Source organism: Symphalangus syndactylus, chromosome 16 (assembly GCF_028878055.3).
Source record: "Symphalangus syndactylus isolate Jambi chromosome 16, NHGRI_mSymSyn1-v2.1_pri, whole genome shotgun sequence".
Taxonomy (NCBI): domain Eukaryota; kingdom Metazoa; phylum Chordata; class Mammalia; order Primates; family Hylobatidae; genus Symphalangus; species Symphalangus syndactylus.
Window position 1 is genome coordinate 65,812,641 of NC_072438.2, and position 25,657 is coordinate 65,838,297.

At 39.8% G+C, this 25,657-nt stretch overlaps 1 protein-coding gene across 4 annotated transcripts in view; it reads right to left on the reverse strand.

Moving 5' to 3' along the window:
- Positions 1–25,657, reverse strand: part of OSMR (oncostatin M receptor) — a 94,209-nt gene that overhangs the window by 62,787 nt on the left and 5,765 nt on the right. For all 4 annotated transcript variants that reach the window (XM_055246181.2, XM_055246180.2, XM_063619544.1 and 1 more), the window contains exons 2-3: positions 9,869–9,951; positions 2,781–2,953 (exon numbers count right to left, since the gene is read on the reverse strand). In XM_055246181.2, coding sequence (XP_055102156.1) covers positions 2,781–2,953; positions 9,869–9,938 — 243 coding nt within the window. In that variant the 5' untranslated portion in view covers positions 9,939–9,951. The remainder of the gene's footprint in view (positions 1–2,780; positions 2,954–9,868; positions 9,952–25,657) is intronic.

Below are 25,657 nucleotides of genomic sequence, written 5' to 3' on the forward strand. Positions count from 1 at the left end.
GTGACCTGCACACACAGCCCATGTGTAGAATACCCTATTCATGTGTTCACCTCCTCATTCTTTCCAGCGTGCTCAGCGCTGACATTCCCACACGGTGCACAATGCCTGGTCTGGGCGCACAGGCTAAAACTCTGGATTGAATGATTTAATCATTTCATTAATACACAATGAGTTGTATTTCTCCCAGACGCTACTTATGTGTAGAACCTGTTTAACCTCAACTTCTGCTTTGTGGTCTTTACAGCCCTGTTAATGTAGGAGATAAAACTTTTCCTTAAATATAGCAATTCAGTGATTTTTTTTCTTTAAATATGATGAATTGTCTTTGGGTCATTTCATTCATTGAAGCGGCAAGTTTAATTTGATCCTTGCAGACATCAGTAAGTCACAAGAAATTGGCACACACATTTACACAGAAGTCTAACAGAGGTCACTGATTTGTTACTGAGACATTTGACTCCCACACCTGGCCTCCTTCCAAGCTTGAGCTCTTACTCTACTTTGCCTTCCTATGCCATTGACAAAAAGCAAAAAGCAAAGGGAAGGGGAGGACCATGACCCAGGAGGGCAGGACCATGCAGTACAGGGTTCCAAATGGCCAGTACCATCCAGGAGACAGCTCAGTGCCTCTGGTCCAGCTGCAAGTGCTCTTCCTTTGACTTGTTTGGGAACAGAGGTGTCTGAGACATTGAGTCCAGAAGCTTCCCCCCATCCCCCAGCACGAATGACAGTGCCCTGTCAGGCTTGCACTACAGGGAGTTTCCCTGTATAAGGGAGATTTTGGTCTAAACAGAAGCAGCATCATCCTCCTTAACTGCAGGAGGATCTTACAGTTCTCCCCAACTTCAGGCATGAGTGATTCAGACAAGCGTTTCTCAAGGCATCATCTATTCCATAGGACATATGTCCACCGATGGCCTGGGGACTGCATTTGACTGTCATCCCTTTCTGGGCACAGGGGTGAAGGATGATCCCACCCTGCCTCTGTCACCTGGAGCAACACATCAAACCTCTCTGTGCTGTGATTTCTCCATTGCTGTAGTCAGGCTGGGTTGGGTGTTGTGAGGACGACATGATAGACAAGGCCAAACTCTACCCTGAGGGTCTTGAGCCCTAGAAGTTTACAGAAATAGTCTACAATAGCTGCTTTCCCTCGAAAAGAGGACTCTTACGGGAATCAAATAGGAAAACAGATATGAACAATTGCTTTTTAGGAAAATAAAGAAAAAAATCCACTTGGTATATGGCTAATATTATTTTTTCTAACATAATAATAGATATGAGTTGTCTTTTGGAAAAATAAAGAATGGGATCCATGTAGTCTATGGTTAATGTTATTTTTGCTAGTGGTGCTAAGTGCTAGTTTTCCGCAATTCCTCCAGTACTTCCACCTCAATTTTTCTTTTTGTAGATAATCCTTAGTCTCAATATGACCTTTGCTTCAATATTTTACTGGGCCCAAATTACCAACGAGCGTACCCATTAAACAGCAAGCCAACACGGTACATGGATACATATGTAACAAACCTGCACATTGTGCACATGTACCCTAAAACCTAAAGTATAATAAAAAAAATACAAAAAATCAGACTTACTAGTATAAGGTGGGATAGTGGAAAGATGTGTTGATAGCAGGGAGTAAACAGCGACACACAAGTATCGCTGTTGCTGAAAATCATCATACTACATAAGTCTCATTGTGGGAAACTGCCCTTTGAGAGGTAGAATTATAGACTTGGTATGAATCCTAAATAGACGGAGTCAAAATTTTATTTAACTTGTGCAGATCTCAAATTTCAAGAGTGAATATGGAAAGTAACTGAAAATGTTAAAATTAGTGACTTGTATGCTTTACCAAAGGAACTAACCATGCTGTATCCGTATACCCAAAGCCCCCACTGCCTGGATGAAGAGTGGAGCCTGGTTGAGCTGACAGAGGGCCCAAGCACAGTCCAAGGCTTCTCTTACCTGTAGGAAAATTTTCAGTTCCTTTCAATGAGAAAACATTCCACTGTCCTTAAATATCCCATGAAATGACTGAACATTATGTGCACATAGATTACTAGAGTTCCCAGATGAGAAACGGAAATCATCAACCACTAATGTGTCCCAGTGCACTAGATGGGGATACCTCAGGCAAAACTGACCCAATAATCTGTTGAACTAAGTGAAAAATCCACCCCAAAGAATTCAAAGACAAAAAGAGTGTGAAATTCAGTATTTTCTTAATTTAATTTGTTGTGGAAAAAGCCACATGTCAGGCAACAAAGGACACAGGAAGTTACTCTCCAACGTGGCTCCTTGTTGGATGGAACATTAAGCGCTAGTACTTACTCTTCCCTGCATTTCAGCAGGGTATAGGCCAAGAAACTGTCAGGAAGCTACACTGGAAAGAAAAATGTTGCCAAATTATTACATCTTATTTAGGAAAATCTCTGGAGGACAAAGAAGAAAGAGGTAGGAGAATGAAATGGCTAATCTTTGTGGCTCTCTGGAATCCAGTATTCACGAGGACAGACTCAACAGTCTTCTTAGAAGACAGAGCAAAACTGAGAAAATCTATTTTCTTAGTGCATCCCATCCTACCTGCCAAACCAGAGTTGTCATGTTACTTTGTCCTGGATCCTTAACTGAAAATGCAGAAATGTAATTGTTTAGACAAACTGTTTTGGGCTGCTAATATGTTTCCAAAACGAGAATTTTTCAGATGTTATAAAAGAAAAACATAGTGTCTTTTTTAAAGATGATTTTTTAAATATTGAGCCAAAGAAATTACTTACCACCCAGATGACATTGGATGTTTCAATCCTACTGATCTGGATCTGAAATACCATTTTCAATTCCTGATGATAAGGAAGATTGTGGACAGTCCATTGTAAATGCAAACTCTGATGTGTAGAATTGGTGGAAACTTTAAGTGATACAGGAGTCAACGGTAAATGTTCAGCCAAGACTGAAAAGATCAACATGAAGTATGAAATAATATTTAATGGGAGCAGGATTGAAGAGTCAGAAGTAATTAAACTTGAATATCATCATTATTTAGCTCTGGAAAATATTGCTCATATGTACATCCTGGAATCAGACACTTTGGAAATCTGGAAGAGAATTTAGAAATCACTTAGCAGACACAGAAATTAAGATCTAGATGAATGAAGTGACTTGCTTAATAATATACAGGAAGCTCATACATTGATAAACAGGTAAACGAAACAGAAGGATCCTTTATTGGACAATCTAACTGGTTTGGAAATTTATAACAAGACTGAAAAAAAGAAAGAAGACTTTTTGATGGAAATGTTATATTTCTGAAAATCAGAAATGAAAGTTTCCTTTTTGAAAGTCAATATTTTGTAGTTTGGTAAAAGACTGCAATGTGGGAGCATGTCTTATCTGTAGACATGGTCATTTGTGTCTCAATGTGTTTAACTTAAAAGATAAAGACTAGCAAGAATTAACTGAACTCTTTTGATGAGACCAGCAACATACCAAGCATTTGATGTGAAACAAAATAATTGTGACAAGGTTCCCAGCTCAAAGAAGGAAGCTAGTTGGAGAGATGTGATGAACTCATGTGAAATAATCAAGAGATTGGAATTTTAGACTAGTTAGTGGTATGACACAGTCTGTAAAAGAATAGGAATTCAAACATGAAACAGATTTGCTGAAGTTAGTGGCCTTGGGAAGCAGCAGCCTATCTCTTAGGCTGACTGCAAAAACCACCAATGGCGCCACTGCAAATAGCTTGCACACAGAGGTTTAAGCAGATATATCTGCTACTAGAGAGAGAATGTGTCCTGACTGAGTGAGTTAAGTCACTGCTGATTCTCAAAGAAGAACAAATCATGACTTTCCACTTAAGAGGAGAAAAACACCATATAGATTGGAAAATAATTGTGTATTGCTGATTCAACTATTTCGACTGTGAGGGTATCAGAAGTAAACTGGGAGTGGTACAAAGGTATTGAAAAGATAAAGCCTGCATCGATAAAATCAGCTGCTATCTGATGACTCATAGTGTAAGAGATATCATCTTTTAAGCATTCAGTTTTCTAGTTTCAGGGGGATTTCCCCTTGCCATTTGAAGCCCTCAAACATTAAGTTTAAATGGTAAGAGATTATCTCATTTTGATAATAAACAATGGGAACAGTCTCCAATACTGAAAAAATGTCCCCAAATTGCCATTCTGTACATGCTGTTTTTCTCATAGGCAAGTAAAAATAACAACAATGAAATTGAGCACATGTTATTTACCATGCACAGTGCTAGGGTCTTTACTTATGTTGTCTCATGCAATGCCTACTATAAAACTGTTAGACAGCAATTTTTTAGATAAGGACACTCAAGCTCAATTAGGGTAAATAACATATACAAAGTGATGTGAAATTAAATAGGAATCTCTCTAATATCAACACCTGTGTCCCCCTTTACTGTCCTCCAACTGCTAAGACAGGAGCATTGGCATTGGCCCAATCGGAGTTTGCACGGAATGGAATGTCTGAGAAGTACTTTCCATGGCACCAACAACAAAGTCCTACCATGGTCAGGACACCGGTGCCAGGATGGGGCTCTGTATGGAGCCATCCCTGGTGGATACAAGACAAACATGATGTTTTTCATGTGATTGGTCCACAGAGTAGAAAGCTTCAGATTCAAATGAGGCATAACCTCAGAATTTGGAGGAACACCTCAGAAAACTCATTCTATGAAAGTGAGATGAATAAGAGTGCCCATAAAAGGAAAGGGAGCCACAATGGCTACCTTCCCTGAAAATCACCTTGTGATATTTTGTAAATGTGATGCTGGGAAGGGCTAGGGTGATAACTATAATCTCAGCGTGAATTCCATGACCGTGAGTTTGGCAGTGGGTCCTTAGATCTGAATCCAGAGTATGAGCAACAACAACAACAACAAAAATAGCCAATAAAATAAACAATTTTGTGCATGAAGTAACAGTCACAAAAAAGTGAAAAGACAACGTATAGAATGTGAGAAAATATTTGCAAATCATATATCTGATAAGATTCCAGTATCTATACTGTATAAAGAACTCTTACAAACCAGCAACAAAAAGACAAAGAACTCAATTTAAAAATGGGCAAAAGAGTCTGGGCAACATGGAAAAACCCTGTCTCTACCAAAAAAATACAAAAATTAGCCGGGTGTCATGGCACGTGTAGTCTCAGCTACTCAAGAAGCTAACATAGGAGGATGGCTTGAGCCCGGGAGACAGAGGCTGCAGTGAACCATGATCACACCACTGCACTCCACCTGGGCAACAGAGTGAGGCCCTATCACAATAACATAACATAACATAACATAACATAACATAACATAACATAACATAACATAACATAACATAGTCAAAAGACTTGAATGAACATTTCTCCAAGGAAGATATATAAATGGCTAACAAGTACATGAAAAGACGTTCAATATCATTAGTCACTAAGGAAATTCAAGTCAAAATCACAAAGAGGTACCATTTCACATCCATGAAGATGGCTATAAAAATTTTTAAAATGGAAATAACAAGTGTTGGTGAGGATGTGGAGAAATTACAGCCCCTGTACACTGCCGCTAGGAATGTAAAATGGCTCCACGTTGTTGAAAACATTTTGACAGTTCTTCAAAAAGTTAACTCCAGCCTGAGTGACAGAGTGAGACCCTGTCTTCAAAACAACTAAGTTAAAATAGAATCACCATATAACCCAGCAATTCCATTTGTAAGTAGATATCCCAAAGAATTGAAAGCAGGAATTGAAACAAATAATTGTCCACAAATTTGTAGCAGCATTATTCACAATAGCCAAGAGGTGGAAACAACTGAAACTTTCATCAGTGGATGACCAGATGAACAAACTGTGGTATACACACAAGAAGGACTATTACTCAGCCATAAGAAACTGAATACTGATACATGCTACAATTGGATTAACCTCACAAATATCATGCTAAGTGAAAGAAGCCAGATACAAAAGGTTTTATACTGTGATTCCATTTGTATGAAATTGCCAGAATAGTAAGTACCATAGAGACAGAAAGTAGACTGGTAGCTGCCAGAGGCTGAGAGAGAGGGGAATCAAGACTAACTGCTTAAGCAGTGGTTTCCTTTTTGGGGTGATGAAGATGTTTTGGAACTGAATTGGGTGATGGCTGCATAACATTGTGAATGTACCAATATTGCTAATTTACTCACCAAATGAGTATCATGAATCAATATCACTAATTACTCATGATAAAAATGCTTGCATAACACAGAAATTGAGTTTCCATAATCCTACTCTTTTCATTCTATTGCCAAATTTAAATCGTATATATTTTTATTGGATTTTCCCATACACTTTTTAAAAATGTGTTGGAACATGTACCCCATTTTATGATTTTTAAAGGACATGTTTTTTAAACCAATAAAGGAAAGTAAAAATAAAATGTTAACAGTCATTACAACAGTAATTATTTCTGGATGATGAGGTTGAGTGATTTTAATTTTCTTCTTTATACTTTTCAGTATTTTGTAAACGTTCTTCAGAAACATGTATTAGTTTGAAAATCAAATAATAAGTTATAATAGAAAAGAAATACTTTTTTAAGCTATCTGATTCACTCCACTATAATCATACCTCAGAATGTGCAATTCCTCCTTAGATTTCCTAAGCCCTTGTTTGGAGCACTGATTGCAACGTGCTGTAAGAGTCTGTTTCTATGTCCGTCTCCCTGTAGACTGTGAGTGAAACAAGGTTGGGACTCAGCCTTACTCAGCTCAGAGAAACCAAGACTAAGAACATACCAGTTATGGGAAAGACATTCAGCGATTGGTTGCTGAATGCATGAGTCAACTATCAGTCTAAACTTGACTTCTGGAAGCTCCAGACAAAAGAACTCCTTATATTAACATACGCTATCAGTGAGTGCTGAATGACTCAGGTGCTCGAGTGACATCATTCAAAAATAATCTGGTTAAAATCAATCTAGGACTTCCTTGGGAAATAGTGGAAAATGCCAAGGTTAAGTCAGAGGGATCAAAGAATCATAAAGATTATTAAATCCAATCCCATTATTTTTCAGACAAGGAAATTGAGGTTAAAAAACGGGAAGTAACTTTGCCACAGCCGCACAATCAGACCAGAACCTAGGGCTCCTGGGTCTCTGTCCAGCTCTCTTTTTGTAACTCTGGAGTATAGCCAAGAAGGCCGGGTTTGGGAATCAGACCAGGACTTAATCACATACTCTCCTCCCACTTTCCCCACCCTGTTTCTCTCAGCATCCATAACACTACTCAAGGAAATAAACAATTGTCCATTCATAAGAAGGGCTATCATGCAGCAATTAAAAATAATGTTGTTTCTAGAAGAACATTTAATATCAAAGAAAAACATTCATCATATGTTGTAGTAATTGTTTTAAGTAATAAAAAAATCCTGAGCATATATATATACTATACCTTTTATTTAAAAACACACTATGTATTCATCTCCCTATCTCTATCTGTATGTACGTATACACAACAGACAGAGGAAAATACTGCCGCAGTCATAATCTCTGGCTGATGGAAACATGTACCCAGGGTTAACTGAAGAAAGTCTTGGCTCTGCCTTGTTGATTGGAGAAATTAAGCCAGGTTATTTGGAATAAATCCTCAGATCTGAATCTAGCTGGGTGATTAAGTGGTAAGCCAACTAGTTTGAGTGGGAGTTTAGTAAGCACTTGGTTAAATGCAGCAGAAATTGAGACAAGAAATCCAAATAGTACAGGTCAGGGCAAAGACAGGATTAATTACCAAAGAAAGCATGCTTGACAGAAAAAGCTAAAAGCAGAAGTGAAGCTTGGTTGATAGAAAAACAGGGAAATGCATGTCTGATCTAAACAAAAGAAGCTGAAAGCATGAGCAGCAGAGCTTGCTCTGAGAACAGAGTGGCTTGTACGTAGAAGGCACATAGTAAATAGTGCAACTTCACTAGAGAAATAAGCTGGGCTGAAAGCTTAGAGTTAGATGCCTGGGATTGCCTGGAGACCCTGTGTAACCGAGTGCCCCATTTTTCTAAGAAAAGGAGAATGAGTTACTATTGTTTTATTATTTTCTCTTTTCCCCATTTCCCTCTGTTCCCCACTTCCTACTTAGCCATTTGGAAATGCAATTATAACCTTTTATCTCCCCTTCACCAGACATTCCCTACAGGGCAAGTTCATCTATTAATAATGATATGCTTAGAAGCTCCAGAGAGGAACTTTCACCCACCAAGAGACTGCCTTGAGAGGTAACAGTTGATTTACAGCCCAAAGTATGCCCACTGTGAAACTCTCTCCCACCTGGAGAATTTTCAGCCACCTTACAGCCTATTTCTGCCCATGAAGATGCCAACTCAACTAACCAGTAGATAAGGCACCAAAGTGAGTATGCAGACCCCTACCTGCTCACTTCTGCCACTGCATAGGCCCCCTGCTTTAAAAGTGCCCACTCTCTACTCCAAAAGCAAAGCAGTCCCCTTAAGGAGGAAAGCCTGTGCTTATTCCGCTAAGTTAGCTTTGGAATAAAAAGTCAGTTTTATTTTATACCAGACCTTGCTCATTTTAATTGGACTCTGCAAGCTGCAAGCAACTGAACCTGCATTTCGGTTACACCTGGAGGTGGAGCAGTGGGTCTGTTTGAAAATCATTCTTATTATATGGTTTGACCTCTCAGTCTGGTTGCACTGTGCTTAGATTTTAGCAAGTAAGACAGAGTGAGCGAGAGGTATACATACTACAAATGAGAAATCCTAATTCCCACCTTTCAGCCCTAGATTAGAAGAGACTAACATCAAACTATGGTTTTTAAGATGCCAAAAGAAGCAGCATAGTAGTGTCTTCCCATGTGCCCTGGACCTAAAATAAATAAATCCAGATGAAAGGAAGGTCAGACAGAGAATTGAGCAATTATCAGAACAATGTTTCCTTGCTTTTTTTTTCAAATATATTTTCATGGAGTTTCAAGGAAGATGAGAAATTCTATGCATATTCCCCGCAAAGATCATTTTCATGAATCCATGGACAGGAACTGCATGGGTAATTACTAGGAGCAAACACCTGTACTCTCATTTTAAAAGGGAGTACAGCAAAGAATAAATACAGGAAGAGGAAAATGTAAAGCTTTGTAAAATACAGATGAAAGGTACAAAAAATTATGAACCAACAGAAACTCTCTCAAGTCTAAGATCTACTTCTAAACAAGTTCAAAGTAATATAGTATCAATAAATATTTTAGAGGTATTAAATTCTTATTGACCTTATTTATAAAGTTAATTTATCTCAAAATATCTTCCCTTGGGGAGAAGCTAAGTGACAAATATTATTTATCTATAAAACATTTCAGCATTTAGCATATTGTCTTGCAGAGACTTGAAAGAGCTTCTACTGTTTCATATTTTCATTGCTTTTACTCATATTTTACTAAGCTAACAGCTTCTCAATGAACATAGTTGAGGGACACAAAAACTTGTACTAACCTAGAGGTCAGCACTGGTGTGGTATATCCAGTGTCTTTTTGCAGCAAGGTACAGAAAGAACTACTTCGATGATGGTCTGATAAAATATACCCATCATGAAATTCTATGGGATTAGGTCTATTCACAACTGCCCTAATGACCAGTGCATTGACCAGGAAGTCAGGGTCAAGGGGTGGCTTATTAAGAGAGCCATCAAGATGAGAGAGGCCAAGACTAAGGCAACCACTGCTTAGAGAGATTGACAAATCTCCTCATGGGAGATGCTCATGAATTTTAAGTAATTCCCAAAGAAAAAAGAACTGTTTAACTTTTTTCCAAAGCATCAATGACTTCATTTGTTCCCGACGTGATTTTTGTCTTTACTGTTCCTTCCACTTCTTACCTTCACTCTGGTAAGTCAAGGACAGCAATGTTAAGAAGAATGTTGTCTGAAAGACTGCAGATAGAGCCATCAGTTCTGGTTTTCTGAAAAAGATAAATTATAAAGAAGGAAAATTTTATTTAATTTTCAATCCTGGCAAGTTTCTTTGAGCCAATTGTGGTAGATGAGGCATTAAAGGCTCCCATACTTCTCCCTTCCCTGTATCCATGCCTCTTGTCATGGTACTTTAGAGTCTCCCCAAAATAGGAAGAGTATATTTCCCTGTCCCATGAGACCTTTTTGGGTCCATAAATGTGGCATAAGTGACAGTGTGCCAGGTAGGATGGTGTGCCAGTTTCTACCCGCTCTTTTGTGTTTCTACCTTTGACATGAAAAGAGCATTTATGGGCTACCCTACTATATTAGTCCGTTTTCACACTGCTGATAAAGACATATCTGAGACTGGGAAGAAAAAGAGGTTTAATTGGACTTACAGTTCCACATGGCTGGGGAGGCCTCAGAATCAAGGCAGGAGGTGAAAGGTACTTCTTACATGGCAGCGGCAAGAGAAAATGAGTAAGAAGCAAAAGTGGAAACCCTTGATAAGCCCATCAGATCTCATGAGACTTACTATCACGAGAATAGCACAGGAAAGACCAGCCCCGATGATTCAATTACCTCCCCCTGGATCCCTCCCACAACACGTGGGAATTCTGGGAGATACAATTCAAGTTGAAATTTGGGTGGGGCCACAGCCAAACCATATCACCTACTGGAACCAGGAGAATGAGCAACACATGAAACAGAGAGAGCCAATTCAGCTGCTCTAGCTGAGACTAGCCTAGATCAGCCAGCAGCCAGCCAACCCCAGATAAGAGCAGCTGACCCCAGGTGAAAGAGCAATAAATGCTTATTGCTGTGTCCCACTGATGCTTTGTGGCAATGGATAACTGATCAACCAATTCATTCAGACCAAGCAAAGATTGGTAAAGAAAGGTCAAGCAGAGCAACAAGAGTTAAATATGGATAGCAAACTCTGATTAGAAAGAGAACAAATACAATAGTTTCAAGAGAGCTAAATTTAAATTAATTACTTGGAGGTGAGGGCATCTCCATTATTCCCTATCTCCAAATACAATAGTCTCAAGAGAGCTAAATTTCAATTAATTACTTGGAGGTGAGAGCATCTCCATTCTTCCCTATCTCCCTCATTAAAATTTAACCTAGGTTAGCATATTCTCCCAAGAGACAGTCAGTTTTTCATTATTCCAAATAATTTCCGGTTTTCCTTTCCTTAGAAAAGAATTGTAAAGAGCCAAAGAGCTTCAGTGATTCATCAGGTACTTTGACCACGGGAAAAATCTGAGGACATCAAGAATAAGGCTGGATGACCTCAAAAAGGTTAATAAGTTCTTAATTTAATAACAAATGTGTTAGTCAGGGGAAGCACTGAATTTCACTTTTCTCCTTCAAACTCTGACTCAGCAGAGGGCAACAATGAAACAATTAATTTGAAACCGATTTTTGCCTCTGTCCAGCCACCTGGATTTTATCAAAAGCCAGCTATTCAGTAAACCAGATAATCATTACTGCCTATGTCCCCTGTTTTTAAAAATAATATTTTACAGATAAGTGGGAACAACAGTGAAGATAAGAAGAGGGTAAACCACATCATCAAATTATTCTAGGGTGGTCAGACCTGTCTATAGGTAAGCCCAATTGCAAACAGGGGCAAAAGTCTGCAAAGAACACGTTTTGTTTATATTCCTTTAAGCACCTCTTTCCACTGCTTTCTATTTTTGCAAACAAGTCATTCATACTTCTCCAAAATCTCTACTTAAAACTTCAAATAGAATACACTGAGGGAGGGACTTCAAGATGGCTGGCTAGAGGGACCTGGCACTCACCTCCTCTTAAAAGGACCAGTACAGTAAGTAGATAATCACATGTTGAACAGAGCATCGAAGAGAAACCACGGGAATTCAGCAGGGAAGTGACAGAGAACCCCTGAGAAGGAGAGAGAGGTAAAGCAGATGACGCAGCCGGGATTGGCTCAGAGCCAGAAGAAACTTCCCAGTGCCAGGAAAAGTTAAATGAGAGATCCCCAGTGGTTCATATTCCTACTGTGAACTCCTATAATCCTAGCCACAAGACAGCCCCTCCACCCTTGCCAGCCCTGAGACTAGCACAGGGAGCTGTCTGGAGTCTGTGTGATGGCATTGCTCCAGAGGGGGAGTGCATGTGGGGTCCCTGCCTCCTCCCTCTCATCAGCACAGGACCATGTTGAGAGCCCACCCCCATTAGACTACATCCTGTGCTGGGGCCAGCAGACCCTGCTCTCCACATTCCTGCAGCCCTGCGGACATCACCCAATATCCATTCAGAGGGCTGTGGTGTTGTAATGCTGGCTGGACCCAGCAGTGTGGCTGTGTCCCCAGCACTCTACCTCACTCAGTCTATACCCTGGGGAACAACTGGTGCAGCACACTGGGGAAGCTACTCTCAGAACAAAAGAAGCCAAAGCATGTGCTCCCAAAAGCCTGAGAGTCCATTACTTGGGGTCACTGTCACTGACAGCAACTCTAACCTGCCCCCCCGCCTCCAGCATCAGGGCTGCCACCCACCTGCATGTACTTTCAGGGGGCCTGGGGACCAATCCACCCCACCAACCACTGTCACTAGCACTGCCTGAGTGCATTGTCCAGGGCCCTGGGGATCAACTTGCCCCACCTACCACAGCTAGCATTCACGCACAACATCGGAAGGCCTGAGGACAGGCTTGCCACACACAGCACCACCCTCACTAGCACCTGCACACATGAAGCAGGGGGCCTGGGAATTGATCTGCCTTGCCCACCACCTCTGGCAGCCACTCACACTTTCTGGAGTCCTGAGGACAGGCCCCCGCCCCAGCCTGCTGGTGCCCACATACATCATCCAGGAGCCTAGTGATTAACATGCCCAGTCTAACACCACCAGCATCTGCACCTGCCTCCTGGAAGCCTGAGCATGAGCCTGCCATCATCACTGCCACCAGAACCCACCTGCATACACTACCTGTAGTCTGGGAACTGGCCTGCAACAGCCCATCACAGCCACTACCAGCACTCATGTGTGCTGCCTGGGGTCTTGAGGGCTGACCTGCCACAAATACTATTACCAGCACCACACATGCTTCCCAAGGGCCAGAAGATCTGTCTGCCTGCCTGGCCTACCACTGCCACTGCTGGCACATAAGCAAGCCACATGGAGGCCCAAGGATTGGCCCATCCAACCCCACTACCACTGGTGCTTACATACATCAGGTGGGCATGTGGGGGCCCAAGGACTGACACAGTAGGCCTGGTGCCACCACCACCAGTGGGGCTCAACAACCAGCCTGTCTGGTCTCCCCATCCTTAACAAAGTCTCACCACAGATTCCACTAACAGCAGCCTAAGCCACCAAGGAACTCACAGACACTACTAATGCTGATTACAGCCAAATATATCATACAGAGACTATGCTACTGTGTCCAGCCAGAATCAAAACCTAAGCACTCTCTCTACCCAACCAACACTATTGATATAGCTATAGGAAAAAAATTTTTCCCTATGAAAGCAAATCCATAAAATTACAAACAGCAACTCTTTCACCAGATGCTCAGATAGCAATGTAAGGACACAAGAAACATGAAAAAGCAAGGAAACGTGATACCTCCAAAGGAACATAATAATTCTCTGGCAACAGATTCCAATGAAAAAGAAATCTATGAAATGTCTGAAAAAGAATTCAAAGTAATGATATTAAAGAAACTCAGAGAGATACAATAGAGCATAAACAATTCAAAGAAATCCAGTCAATTCATATCTGAATGATAAATTCAACAAAAGAGATATCATTAAAAGGAACCAAACAGAAGTCCTGTACTTGAATAATTCAATAATTGAAATAAAAAAAAATCAAGAGCTTCATCAGCAGACCAGAAAGAATTTCTGAACTCGTATACAGGTCTTTTGAAATAACTCAGTCATAAAAGCAACAGAGAGAGAAAGAGAGAGATACAGACAGACAGACAGAGAGAAGAACTTAAATGAAGGAAGAATGCCTACATGACATATGGGACACCACAAGGTGACCAAATACTCAAATTTTTGGTGTTTCATGAGGAAAAGACATGGGCAATGACATTGAAAATCTATTTTACAAAATAATAGCTGAAAATTTCCCAAGTCTTGCATGAGATATAGACATCAGATACAGAAAGCTCAGAGATCCCGAAAGATATTCAACCCCAAAAAAGTCAGACAGTCAAAAGTCAAAGACAGGGAGATGATTTTTTAAAAAGAAAGAGAAAAGCATCAAGTCATATATAAGGAAACCCCCATCAGACTAACAGTGGATTTCTTAGTAGAAAACTTAAAGGCCAGGAGATAATGGGCTGATATATTCTAAGTGCTAAAAGAAAAAAAAAAAAACTTCAGGCAAGAATACTATATTCAGCAAAGCTATCCTTCAAAAATGAAAGAGAAATAGTCTTTCCAAGATAAGCAAAAACTAAAGGAATTTATCCCTTCTACGCCAGCCCTACAAGAAATGCTTAAGGGAATCATATATCTGGAAGTGAAAGGATGATATCTACCATCATGAAAACACATGAAAATGTAAAACTAATTGGTAGAACAGACACACAAATGAGAAAGAGCTATGACTCATATATCCACTGCAGAAAACCACCAAACTGCAATGATGAACAATAAGAGAGAAAGAAAAGAACAAAGGATATAAAAAACAACCAAAAAACAGTTAACAAAATGACAGGAATAAATCTTCACCTATCAATAATAACCTTGAATGTAATGTAAATGGATTAAATTCCCCACATGAAAGATGTAGGCTGAATGGATTTTTAAAAATGACCCAACTACATGCTGCTTACAACAAAAAATCTTTACCCGTAAAGACACATATAGACTGAAAGTGAAGGGATAGGAAAAGATATTCTACGCAAATTGAAATCAAAAGCAAGTGAGAGTAGCTGTATTTAGATAAAATAGATGTTAAGAACCAGAAAAAGAGAAAAAGAAAGTTGTTATATGTAATAAAGGGCTCAATTCAGCAAGAAGATATAAAAAATACCAAATGTATGTGAACCCAACACCAGAGTATCTAGATATATAATAAAGCAAATATTACTAAATCTAAAGGGAAAGATAGACTCTAATACAATAATATTTAGGAATTTCAGTATCCCTTTCTCAGCATTGGACAGATCATCTAGACAGAAAATTAACAAAGAAACACTGATTTTAAACTGCACTTTAGACCAAATGGACCTAACAGACATTTACAGAACATTTTATCCAACAGCTGCAAAATATACATTCTTCTCATCACCACATGGAATAGTCTCCAAAACAGACCATATTTTAGAGCACAAAACAAGTCTCAACTAATTTTTTTTTTTTTTTTTTTTGAGGCAAAGTCTCACTCTGTCACCAGGCTGGAGTGCAGTGGTGCGATCTCAGCTCACTGCAACCTCTGCCTCCCGGGTTCATGTGATTCTCCTGCCTCAGCCTCCCGAGTAGCTGGGACTACAGGCACATGCCACCATGCCCAGCTAATTTTTGTATTTTTAGTAGAGACGGGGTTTTACCATGTTGGCAGCATGGTCTCGATCTCTTGACCTCATGAACTGCCCGCCTCGGCCTCCCAAAGTGCTGGGATTACAGGCATGAGCCACCACACCTGGCCATCTCAACTAATTTTTAAAAACCAAAATCATATCAAGTGTTTCCTCAAACCACAACAGAATAAAACTAGAATTCAATAACGGGAGAAACTTTGGAAATTTTCTTTGGAAAAATGGCTCCTGAAGAACCACTGGGTCAATGAATTAGTTAAGGACATAAAAAATGTCCTGATCATGCCTGTAATCCCAGCACTTTGGGAGGCTGAGGTGGGCAGATCACCTGAAGTCAGGAGTTCGAGACTAGCCTGGCCAACATGGTGAAACCCTATCTCTACTAAAAATTCAAAAACTAGCCAAGCATGGTGGCGGGCACCTACTCGGGAGGCTACTCAGGAGGCTGAGGCAGGAGAACCGCTTGAACCCAGGAGGCAGAGGTTGCAGTGAGCCGAGATTGTGCCATTGCACTCTAGCCTGGGTGACAAGAGCGAGACTCCATCTCAAAAGAAAAAAAAAAAAAAGTCCTGAAACAAATGAAAATGAAACACATCACGTCAAAACCTATTAGATAATGCAAAAAGTGCTATGAGGGGTTTACAGCATTAAATACCTATATCAAAAAAGTGAAAAAATTCAAATAAATAACTAAATGGTGCATCTCAAGGAAACTGAAAAGCAAGAAAAACCAAACGCAAAATGAGTAGAACAAAATAAAGAGCAGAACTAAATGAAATAGAGACTAAAAACATAATATAAAAGATCAATGAAACAAAAGTTTTTTTTTTAAATGGTAAACAAAATTGATAAACCTCTAGCTAGACTAGCCAAGAAAAAAAAGAAGAAGATCCAAATAAACAAAATCAGAAAAGGGAAAGCAGACATAACAACTGATAACACAAAAATACAAAGGATCATCAGAGACTATTATGAACAACCATATGCTAACAAATTGGAAAACACAGAGGAAATGGATAAATTCCTGGACACACACAATCTACCAAGATTGAACCAGAAGTAAATAGAAAACCTGAACAGACCAATGAGAAGTAGTGAGATAGAATCAGTAATAAAAGTCTCCCAATAAAGAAAAGTCCAGGACCAGATGGCTTTACTGCTTAATTCTACCAAACTTACTAAGAAGAACTAACACCAATTCTCAAAGTATTAGAAAAAAATTAAAGAAGAGGGAATTCTCTCTAACTAATTCTACAAGGCTTGTATTACCCTGACACCAAAGCCAGACACGGACACACAAAAAAAGAAAAATACAGGCCAATATCCCTGATGAACATGGAAGCAAAAATCCTCAATAACATACTAGGCTAACAGAATCCAACAACACATCGAAAAGATAATACACCATGATCAAGTGGGATTTATCCCAGGGATGCAGGGATGATTCAACCTATGCAAATCAATAAATGTGATACATTACATCAAAAAAATGAAGGACAAAAACCATAGGATCATCTCAATAGATGCAGAAAAGGCATTTGATAAAATTCAACATTCCTTCATGATAAAAACTCTCAACAAACTAGGCATAGAAGAAATGACCCTTGGCCGGGCGCGGTGGCTCAAGCCTGTAATCCCAGCACTTTGGGAGGCTGAGGTGGGCGGATCACGAGGTCAGGAGATCGAGACCATCCTGGCTAACACAGTGAAACCCCGTCTCTACTAAAAATACAAAAAAAAAATTAGCCGGCCGTGTTGGCGGGCACCTGTAGTCCCAGCTACTCGGGAGGCTGAGGCAGGAGAATGGCATGAACCCAGGAGGCGGAGCTTGCAGTAAGCCGAGATTGTGCCACTGCACTCTAGCCTGGGGGATAGAGCAAGATTCCATCTCAAAAAAAAAAAAAAAAAAAAGAAATGACCCTTAACATAATAAAGGCCACATATGACAAACCCACAGCTAACATCATACTGAACGGTGAAAAGCAAAATATATTCTCTCAGAACTGGAATGAGAAAAGGATGCCCAATTTTACAACTCATATTCAACATAGTACTGGAAGTCTTAGCTAAAGCAATCAGGCAAGAGAAAAATAAAAGGAATCCAAATTGAGAAAGAAAAAGTGTCTCCATTTGCAGATGTCATGATCTTATATATATGAAAACCTAGACTCCACAAAAAAATTCTTAGAACTGATAAATGAATTCAGTAAAGTTGTAGAATACAAAATCAACATAGAAAAATTAGTAGTGTTTCTATACACTAAGAACAAACTGATTGAAAAAGATATCAAGAAAGCAATCCCATTTACAATAACTACACCAAAAAACCTAAAAATAAATTGAACCATGAAGGTGAAAGATGTTGAAGGAAAACTACAAAACACTAATGAAAGAAACTGGAGAAAACACAAACAAATCCATTCGCATAAATTGGAAGAAATAATATTGTTAAAATGACCATATCACCCAAAGCAATCTACAGATTCAATGCAATCCCTATCAAAACATCAATGACATTTTTCATAGACATAGGAAAAACAATTCTAAAATTCATATGAAACCACAAAAGATCTCAAATAGCCAAAGCAATCCTAAGCAAAAAGAACAAAGCTGAGACCTCACAACACCTGCCTTCAAAATATACTACAAAACTACAGTAACCCAAACAGCATGATATTGGTATAAAAACAGACACATAGACCAATTTATAAGATTAGAGAACCCAGAAATAAATTCACATTTTTACAGCCAAATGATTTTCAACTAAGGTTCCAAGAACATACATTGGGGAAAGGACACACTCTTCGAAAAATGGTGCTGGGAAAACTGGACAGCAATGCAGTAGAATGAAACTAGATCCCTATTTCTCAACATAGACAAAAATAAACTCCAAATGGATTATATACTTAAACATAATACCTAAACTATAAAAATACTAGAAAAAAACTAGCAGAAACACTTCTGAACATTGGTCAAGGCAACAATTTTATCGCTAAGACTTCAAAAGCACAGGAAACAAAAACAAACTTAGATAAATAGAACTATACTAAACTAAAAAGTTTCTCCACAGCAAAGGAAACAATCAACGGAGTGAAGAGAAAACCTGCAGAATGAGAGCAAATATTCGCAAACCATTCCTCTGACTAGGAACTAATATCCAGAATATGCAAGGAACTCAACTCAACAATAACAACAAAAATCCCACTAACAAGTGGACAAATGTTCCAAATAGACTTTTATCAAAAGAAGACATACAAATGGCCCACAGGTATAGGGTAAAAATGCCCAACATCAATAATCATCAAGGAAATGCAAATCAAAACCACAGTGAGATGTCATCTTACCCCAGTTAAAATGGCTAGTATCAAAAAGGCAAAAATAACAAATGCTGGCAATGATGCAAAGAAAAGGGAACTCATACACTATTGCTGGGAATGTAAATTAGAATAGCCATTATAGAAAACAGTATGCAGGTCTCTCAAAAAACTAAAAGTAGAGCTACCACACAATCTAGCAATCCCACTACTAGGTATTTATTCAAAGGAAAAGAAATAAGTATATAAAAGGGATCCCTGCACCCCCATGTTTGTTGCAGCACTATTCACAATAGCAAAGATATGGAATTAACCTGTGTTGTTCACCGGACGAGTGATACAGAAAATGTGGTATATATACACAGTGGAATACAATTCAGCTGTAAAAAGGAATGAAATCCTGTCATTTGCAGCAACATGGATAGAACTCAAGGTCATTATGTTAAGTGAAATAAGCCAGGCACAGAAAGAAAAATATCACATATTCTCATTCATATATGGGAGCTAAAAAAAAAAAAAAGTATATCTCATGGAAACAGAAGATAGAATGATGGTTATCTGAGGCTGAAAAGGGTTAGGAAGGGGGCAGTCAACAGGCACAAACATGCAGTTAGATTGGAGGAACAAGGGCTAGTGTTCTATAGCACCACAGGGTGATTATAGCTAACAACAACTTATTGTGTATTTCAAAATTGCTAGAGGAAAAAATTTCTCCAACACAAGGAAATGATAAATGTTTCAGGTGATAGATATCCTAAAGACCCTGATTTAATTACTATGCATTTTATGCATGTACCAAAATATCACATATACCCCCTAAATTATGTACAATTATTATACATACAATTTTTTAAAAGATAGCTAGAAGAGGCTGGGCATGGTGGCTCATGCCTGTAATCCCAGCATTTTGGGAGGCTGGGGTGGGAGGATCACCTGAGGTCAGGAGTTCGAGACCAGCCTGGCCAACATGGTAAAACCCCATCTCTACTAAAAACACAAAAATTAGCCAGGCATGGTGGCACGCCTCCATAGTCCCAGCTACTCGGGAGGCTGAAGCAGGAGAATTGCTTGAACCTAGGAGGCGGCAGTTACAGTAAGCTGAGATGGCGCCATTGCACTCCAGCCTGGGCGACAGAGCAAGACTCCATCTCAAGAAAAAAATAAAAAGATAGCTAGAAGAGAGAGTTTTAAATGTTATCAGAAAGAAATGATAAATGTTTAAAGTTTTGAACATGCTAATTACTTTGATCATTATACAATGTACACATACACTGAAACATCACACCTGTACCCCATAATTATGTATAATTATTATGTGTCAATTTTAAATAAAACTTCAAATGAGTTTGTATTACAACTGAATATTAAAGCCAGGGGGAAAACTAATTCTAGAGGAAATAGTTTCTAGTCATAACCAAGGGGAAGTCAAAGGAAAATCCTCCAAAATGACACTCACTTTGAAATTTAAAATATCCCTTATATTCTATGGGCTTAGTATCTCATCCTCTTCACATTCATATCATCTGAGGAATGCAAGGTGTTCACCATTGAAAGGAAATCTCATCTCATAAATTTAAAAGCAGATGATTCAGAGAATGATGTGCATGTTGCCAAATGTTTTTTAAAAAGGACTACTTAAAATGTTTCTAAAATTTTGATGTTTTCCTAGAATATCGAGTATTTTACATGTCACAAAAAATTAAGGTTATAGGGCAGAAAAACTTACGACTAAAAATTGGAAGCCACTTGCCATTTAAGGGTAAGCAGAAATTAGAGAATAAAAGCTGTCAAGCAACACAATGGAAAGACATGAGTATTTACAAAAGATGTATTTCTATGGTTTGGGTACCACAGAAGAGTCTTTGAGAATCATCAGGATAGTCTTGTCTAGGCCAGGCATGATGGCTCATGCTTATAATCCCAGCATTTTGGGAGGCCGAGGCTGGAGGATCACTTGAGGCCAAGAGATCCAGACCAGACTGGGCAACAGAGCAAGATCCATCTCTACAAATAAAAATTAAGATTACCTGGGCATGGTGGCACGTGCCCATAGTCCCAGTTTCAAGGGAGGCTGAGTCAGGTGGATCCCTTGTATCTGGGAGTTCAAGGGTGCAGTGAGCCATGATCACACCACTACATTCCAGCCTGGGTGTCAGAGCCTATCTCTAAAACCAAAAACAAAAGATCACAAGATAGTCTTGTCTGGAATTCCTGCCCTTTATACTGTCTGTCACATGTGTCAGGCTATGAATCCTAGAAGGTTAGCTTCTGCGCTCAGATTCCCTGTTTTTTCTGTCATCAGCTCACACATGTTGGGCAGGGGCAAGCGGGACACAGTAGTCACTGCCTACATATGAGCAAAGTGATTATTATTTCCAGCAGTGGGACTGGACAAGGCCACCCCCCGTGTTTCAGGCCCCAGGTCACCTGAGGACCACAGACAGAGGGAAGATGAGTCCTAGCTACTGTCCAAAAACCTTCTGCTAAAATCAATAAAGTATATCAAAACGTGCAGAACAGGAATCAACACCTGGAAGAACATTCCAGAGACACTGTGGGGCCTCTTTGGTAAATGCCACAGGAACAGGCTTCCTCACGGCTGACGCAGTGTGAAAAACACAGACACCAATGATTCCAAGTTAGCTGCTTCCAAGACCCAAGAAGTCCCCAGCTCTATACCTTGTAAATAAATTCTCCTCAAGTTATCCTATTCCAAGTGTGCCAACTGTTTCCTGATGGAAGGGACCCTGACTAACCCAATGAAAAGCCCAGAGGTGAGGGAGAAAACTCTGCAAAGACCCTGAGGTTGTGGGCTGCTTGGAGGATTTAGGGAATGAGGAGGGGCCAGGTGTGGCTAGAGAGGAGTGAGCAAGCAAGCTGGTGAGAGCCAGAGAAGACATCTAGAGGGCATGCAGACAGGCAGAACAGAGCAGGCAAAACATGGGAAGAAACTGCGCTTCTGCTCTGAGCCATATGTAACTGTGGCTTTTAAGCAGAGGAGTAACGCGGTCTGGTTTACATTGAACAGAAGCCTGCAAGGATGAGAGATTGAAGGGACGACAGTGAAGTGAGGGACAACAGGTGGGGGGGGCAGTGTGGCGGTGGCAGTGGGGGTTGGGGGGGTTAGTGCAATGGTCCAGGCAAGAATGATGAGTGTTTCAGAGCAGGTGACAGCCGTGGAAGCAGTGAGCAGTGGTGGAATTTGGGAGTGATTTAAAAGATCTGACAGGACAGGGATGGTGACAAAGTGACATATCATGGATGGCTACAACAGTTTCGACCAGAGCCCCTCGAAGAATGGAATTATCATTTATGGAGGAGCAGAGGAGTGTAGGAGGAACAGACCTGGTGGTCTGTATCAAGAGTTCAATTTGCCACATGTTAAGTTCGAGATGCTTATTTCATCTCCAAGAAAAGATGTCAGGCAGCTAGCCGGATACACAGTTTGAAGGTCTGGGAGTGGTCCTGGCTAGGCATATACATTCAGGCATCCTCAGTGCTTACATATAGTACTTAAACCCATGGGACGAGACCATCACCAAACCAGAAGTACAGACAGAAAAGCTAGGAGGTCAGCGCACGAAGCTCTGGGCTGCTCCACACCCCCTACTCTGGCCCCTCCTGCAGATCAAGTGAAAATCCAAGATTGGGCCAGGCTTTCCTAGCTTGCCTCAAGGGTGAGGGCTGTGTTGTGGGGGTGAGCAATCTGCACAGCCCCTGCAGCCCCGACACAGTCTCACTGCTGCTGTGGCCGGGACAACCTTGGTGGTGTCTCCTCTGCAGCTCTGCTTCTGGCACAAGAAAGGCAGCCAAGCTCTCTCATCCACCCGGCCGGCTTTCTCTCCTGACAACTGTCAGTGAGGAGCATTGCTACTTCCAACTTCCAGTGAGAAAAGGAAGTCAGGGAAGTGTGAAGCAGCAGAATTTAGAAAGGGAAAAAATACTTCCTGCTTCATCCCCACTACTTGGTCCTTTCCCCACATCTGTTCTTCATTTCTCTCTCTTTTTCAGGTCTCCATCATTCCCAACTAGACTATGAGCCACTTGCAGGCAGGCCTGGATCTTATTCCCCATTGTCTGTCAGTCCCAGAACACAGTTGCTACTCAGTAAGTATCTGATAAATGAATAAAAATGGGTACTAATTTTCTCACATTCTCTCTTCTTTTCTTTCAATCTTATTTTAATGAAAATAGATACCTGTTCGGGCCTTTCTACTTTTACTATTGTCAAATATTGCCTAATTTATAAATCTCGCATTGACTTTCCTTCTCTGCAGAGCAAAAGAAGGAAAGAAAAATCACCCATTGATTTTGTAGAACTTCTTAATCAAATCTTGTCTCTTTGCAAAATCTCATTCTCAGTAAAGATGCTTATGAAAATCCCTCAGAAAAAGATCACATGCATAATAAAACACAACTTTTTAAATGGATTTTAGTCTGCCCTTCCTCACCACACTTCTTGTTCTGTCATTACTGAAATATTCCTGGGAAGTTTCCTCACCACAAATAATGCCCGTGAGAAGCAGCGTGATGAGAGTCATTCATGTCCCAAGAACGTGGGCGTGTTGCCAAACTCTTCAAAACTGGCTGGGTGACCTGATGATGTCTTATGCAAATGCCATTTTAAAGGATGAAGCCCCTTCTTGGAGGTCTCGCACCTGGGTGTATGCATTTATGAAAGAGTCCTGTGCAGCAGTACAAAGAGTTGAATGCTACTTCTTGCGGGTTCTCCGTGATTCTCAGGCTCGGTTATCTTTTTTTTTTTTTTTTAAGAGTACTGCCAGTTATACATTTGAGAGCCCCTTTGAAGAGGCCTCTGCCTTACAGCATAGGGTTGATTACTTACAAATGTTCACTCCAATTCCCTTCCTCCTCAAGGCTCCACAATCAGAAGCTACAGCCACAGGAAGCTTTGAGCATTTCTCCTTTCACGTCCGTCCCCCACACCCCACCTCTTGAACCTGTCCACTGGATAATGGTTAAGTGTTTCCACCAGTGTTATAAGGTAAATCTTGATTTATAAAATTGAATTAGCTCATGAATAACTGATTTTTTAAAAAAGCAACATTCAGTTCAAGATTTCTGGAATTTGTGACATCAGCTAGGATTAAAGCTGAGTCTCTACAAGGTAAATGAAGCCAAATAAAAAAATGAAAAATGGAATCCAAGGGTATTCTGAATCCAAAAAATATGTACATATGCTAAAGGTGATATTTTAAATCAGTTTTGAGAAAACATAAATCATTCCCCAAAATGGTACTGAAAAATAGCATGCAGACTTGTGGGAAAAGGAAGCTGTAATATTAATAATTAAGTACCACAGACTCTGACATAAAATGCTTAGGGTCAAATTCCTACCCTGGTACTTAAAAACCATATGGCCAATCACAAGGGATTTAACCCCTCTAGGTTTCAATGTCCTTTTCTGTAGAAGGAGAAGAATAAAATAACCTACCTTATAGCATTGGCATGAGGATCAAATGGGCTTATGAGAACCTACATACAGCAAACCCAGTTAATGTTAATTTTATCATTATGGCTATTGCCTCACTTCCTTCAGCAAAATAAATTCCAGATGAACAAAGATATCAATGCAAGAAATAAAACCATTAAAAGTACTAGATTAAATCATAGGTAAATAGTTTTATAATCTGTCAGGCATGATATAAAACTCATAAGCAAAAAAGATAAGGATTGTAGGGGGAGGGTGAAGAATAATAAAGATAGCTATACTGATTAATAAACACTGAAACATTTTAGTGCTTTAAATGAAAACAATAGTTTCAGTATGTATCACAAAGAGCTATCCCTCATATACAAAGAGTTCTTAGAAATAAGTAAAAACAGGCATACAACTCTGTAGAAAAACATGAATACATAATTCATGAAAAGAGGGAAATACAAATATCACCCTCCCCCACAAAAAACTTGGCAAGATCACTAAGAATTAAAGACAATCGTGTGTGTGTGTATGTGTGTATGTCTGTGTATATCTATGTTGTATCCAATTGGTAACGTTTAAAAAGGTCTTAATACCTCACATTGGTACGAGTTTACAGAAGTAAGCATTGTGACTCACTAATGATCAAAGCATACAACTTTACAGAGGTCCATTTGACCACATCTACTAAAATTCTGTGTGTATTTCTGTTGACCCAGAAATCATTCTATAATCCTATTGCTGAAATTTTGCCCTACAGATGATAGATAGACAGGTAGAGTATTGCACATGTTGTATGCAAATGTGTTTAAAGACTGTTATAGCACTGTGTACATGAGGGAAAAAACGAAAATCTAAGAGCCTTTCAAAAAGAACAGAAAAGTAATTATGGTGCATTTCTACAAAGGAACATCATGCAACTGTTAAAAAGAATGAACTAGATCCATGCGCTGCCATGGAAAAATATTCTAAAATATTGAGTGAATGTATTAGTTCGTTTTCACACTGCTGATAAAGATATACCAGAGACTGGGCAATTTACAAAAGAAAGAGGTTTAATAGACTCACAGTTCCACGTGGTTGGGGAGGCCTCACAGTCATGGTGGAAGGAGAAAGGCACATTCCACATGGTGGCAGACAAGAGAAGAATGAGAGCCAAGTGAAAGTGGTTTCCCCTTATAAAACCATCAGATCTCGTGAGACTTATTCACTACCATGAGAACAGTACGGGGGAAACTGCCCCCATGATTCAGTTATCTCCTACTGGGTTCCTCCCACAACATGAGGGAATTATGGGAGCTACAATTCAAGATGAGATTTGGGTGGGGACACAGCCAAACCACATCAGTGAATAAATAAGTCAGTTTCAAAACAGTATATACCTAAGAACATCTCTGAAAGAGAACTGTGGCAGTGTACAGCTGTGCCCCTCA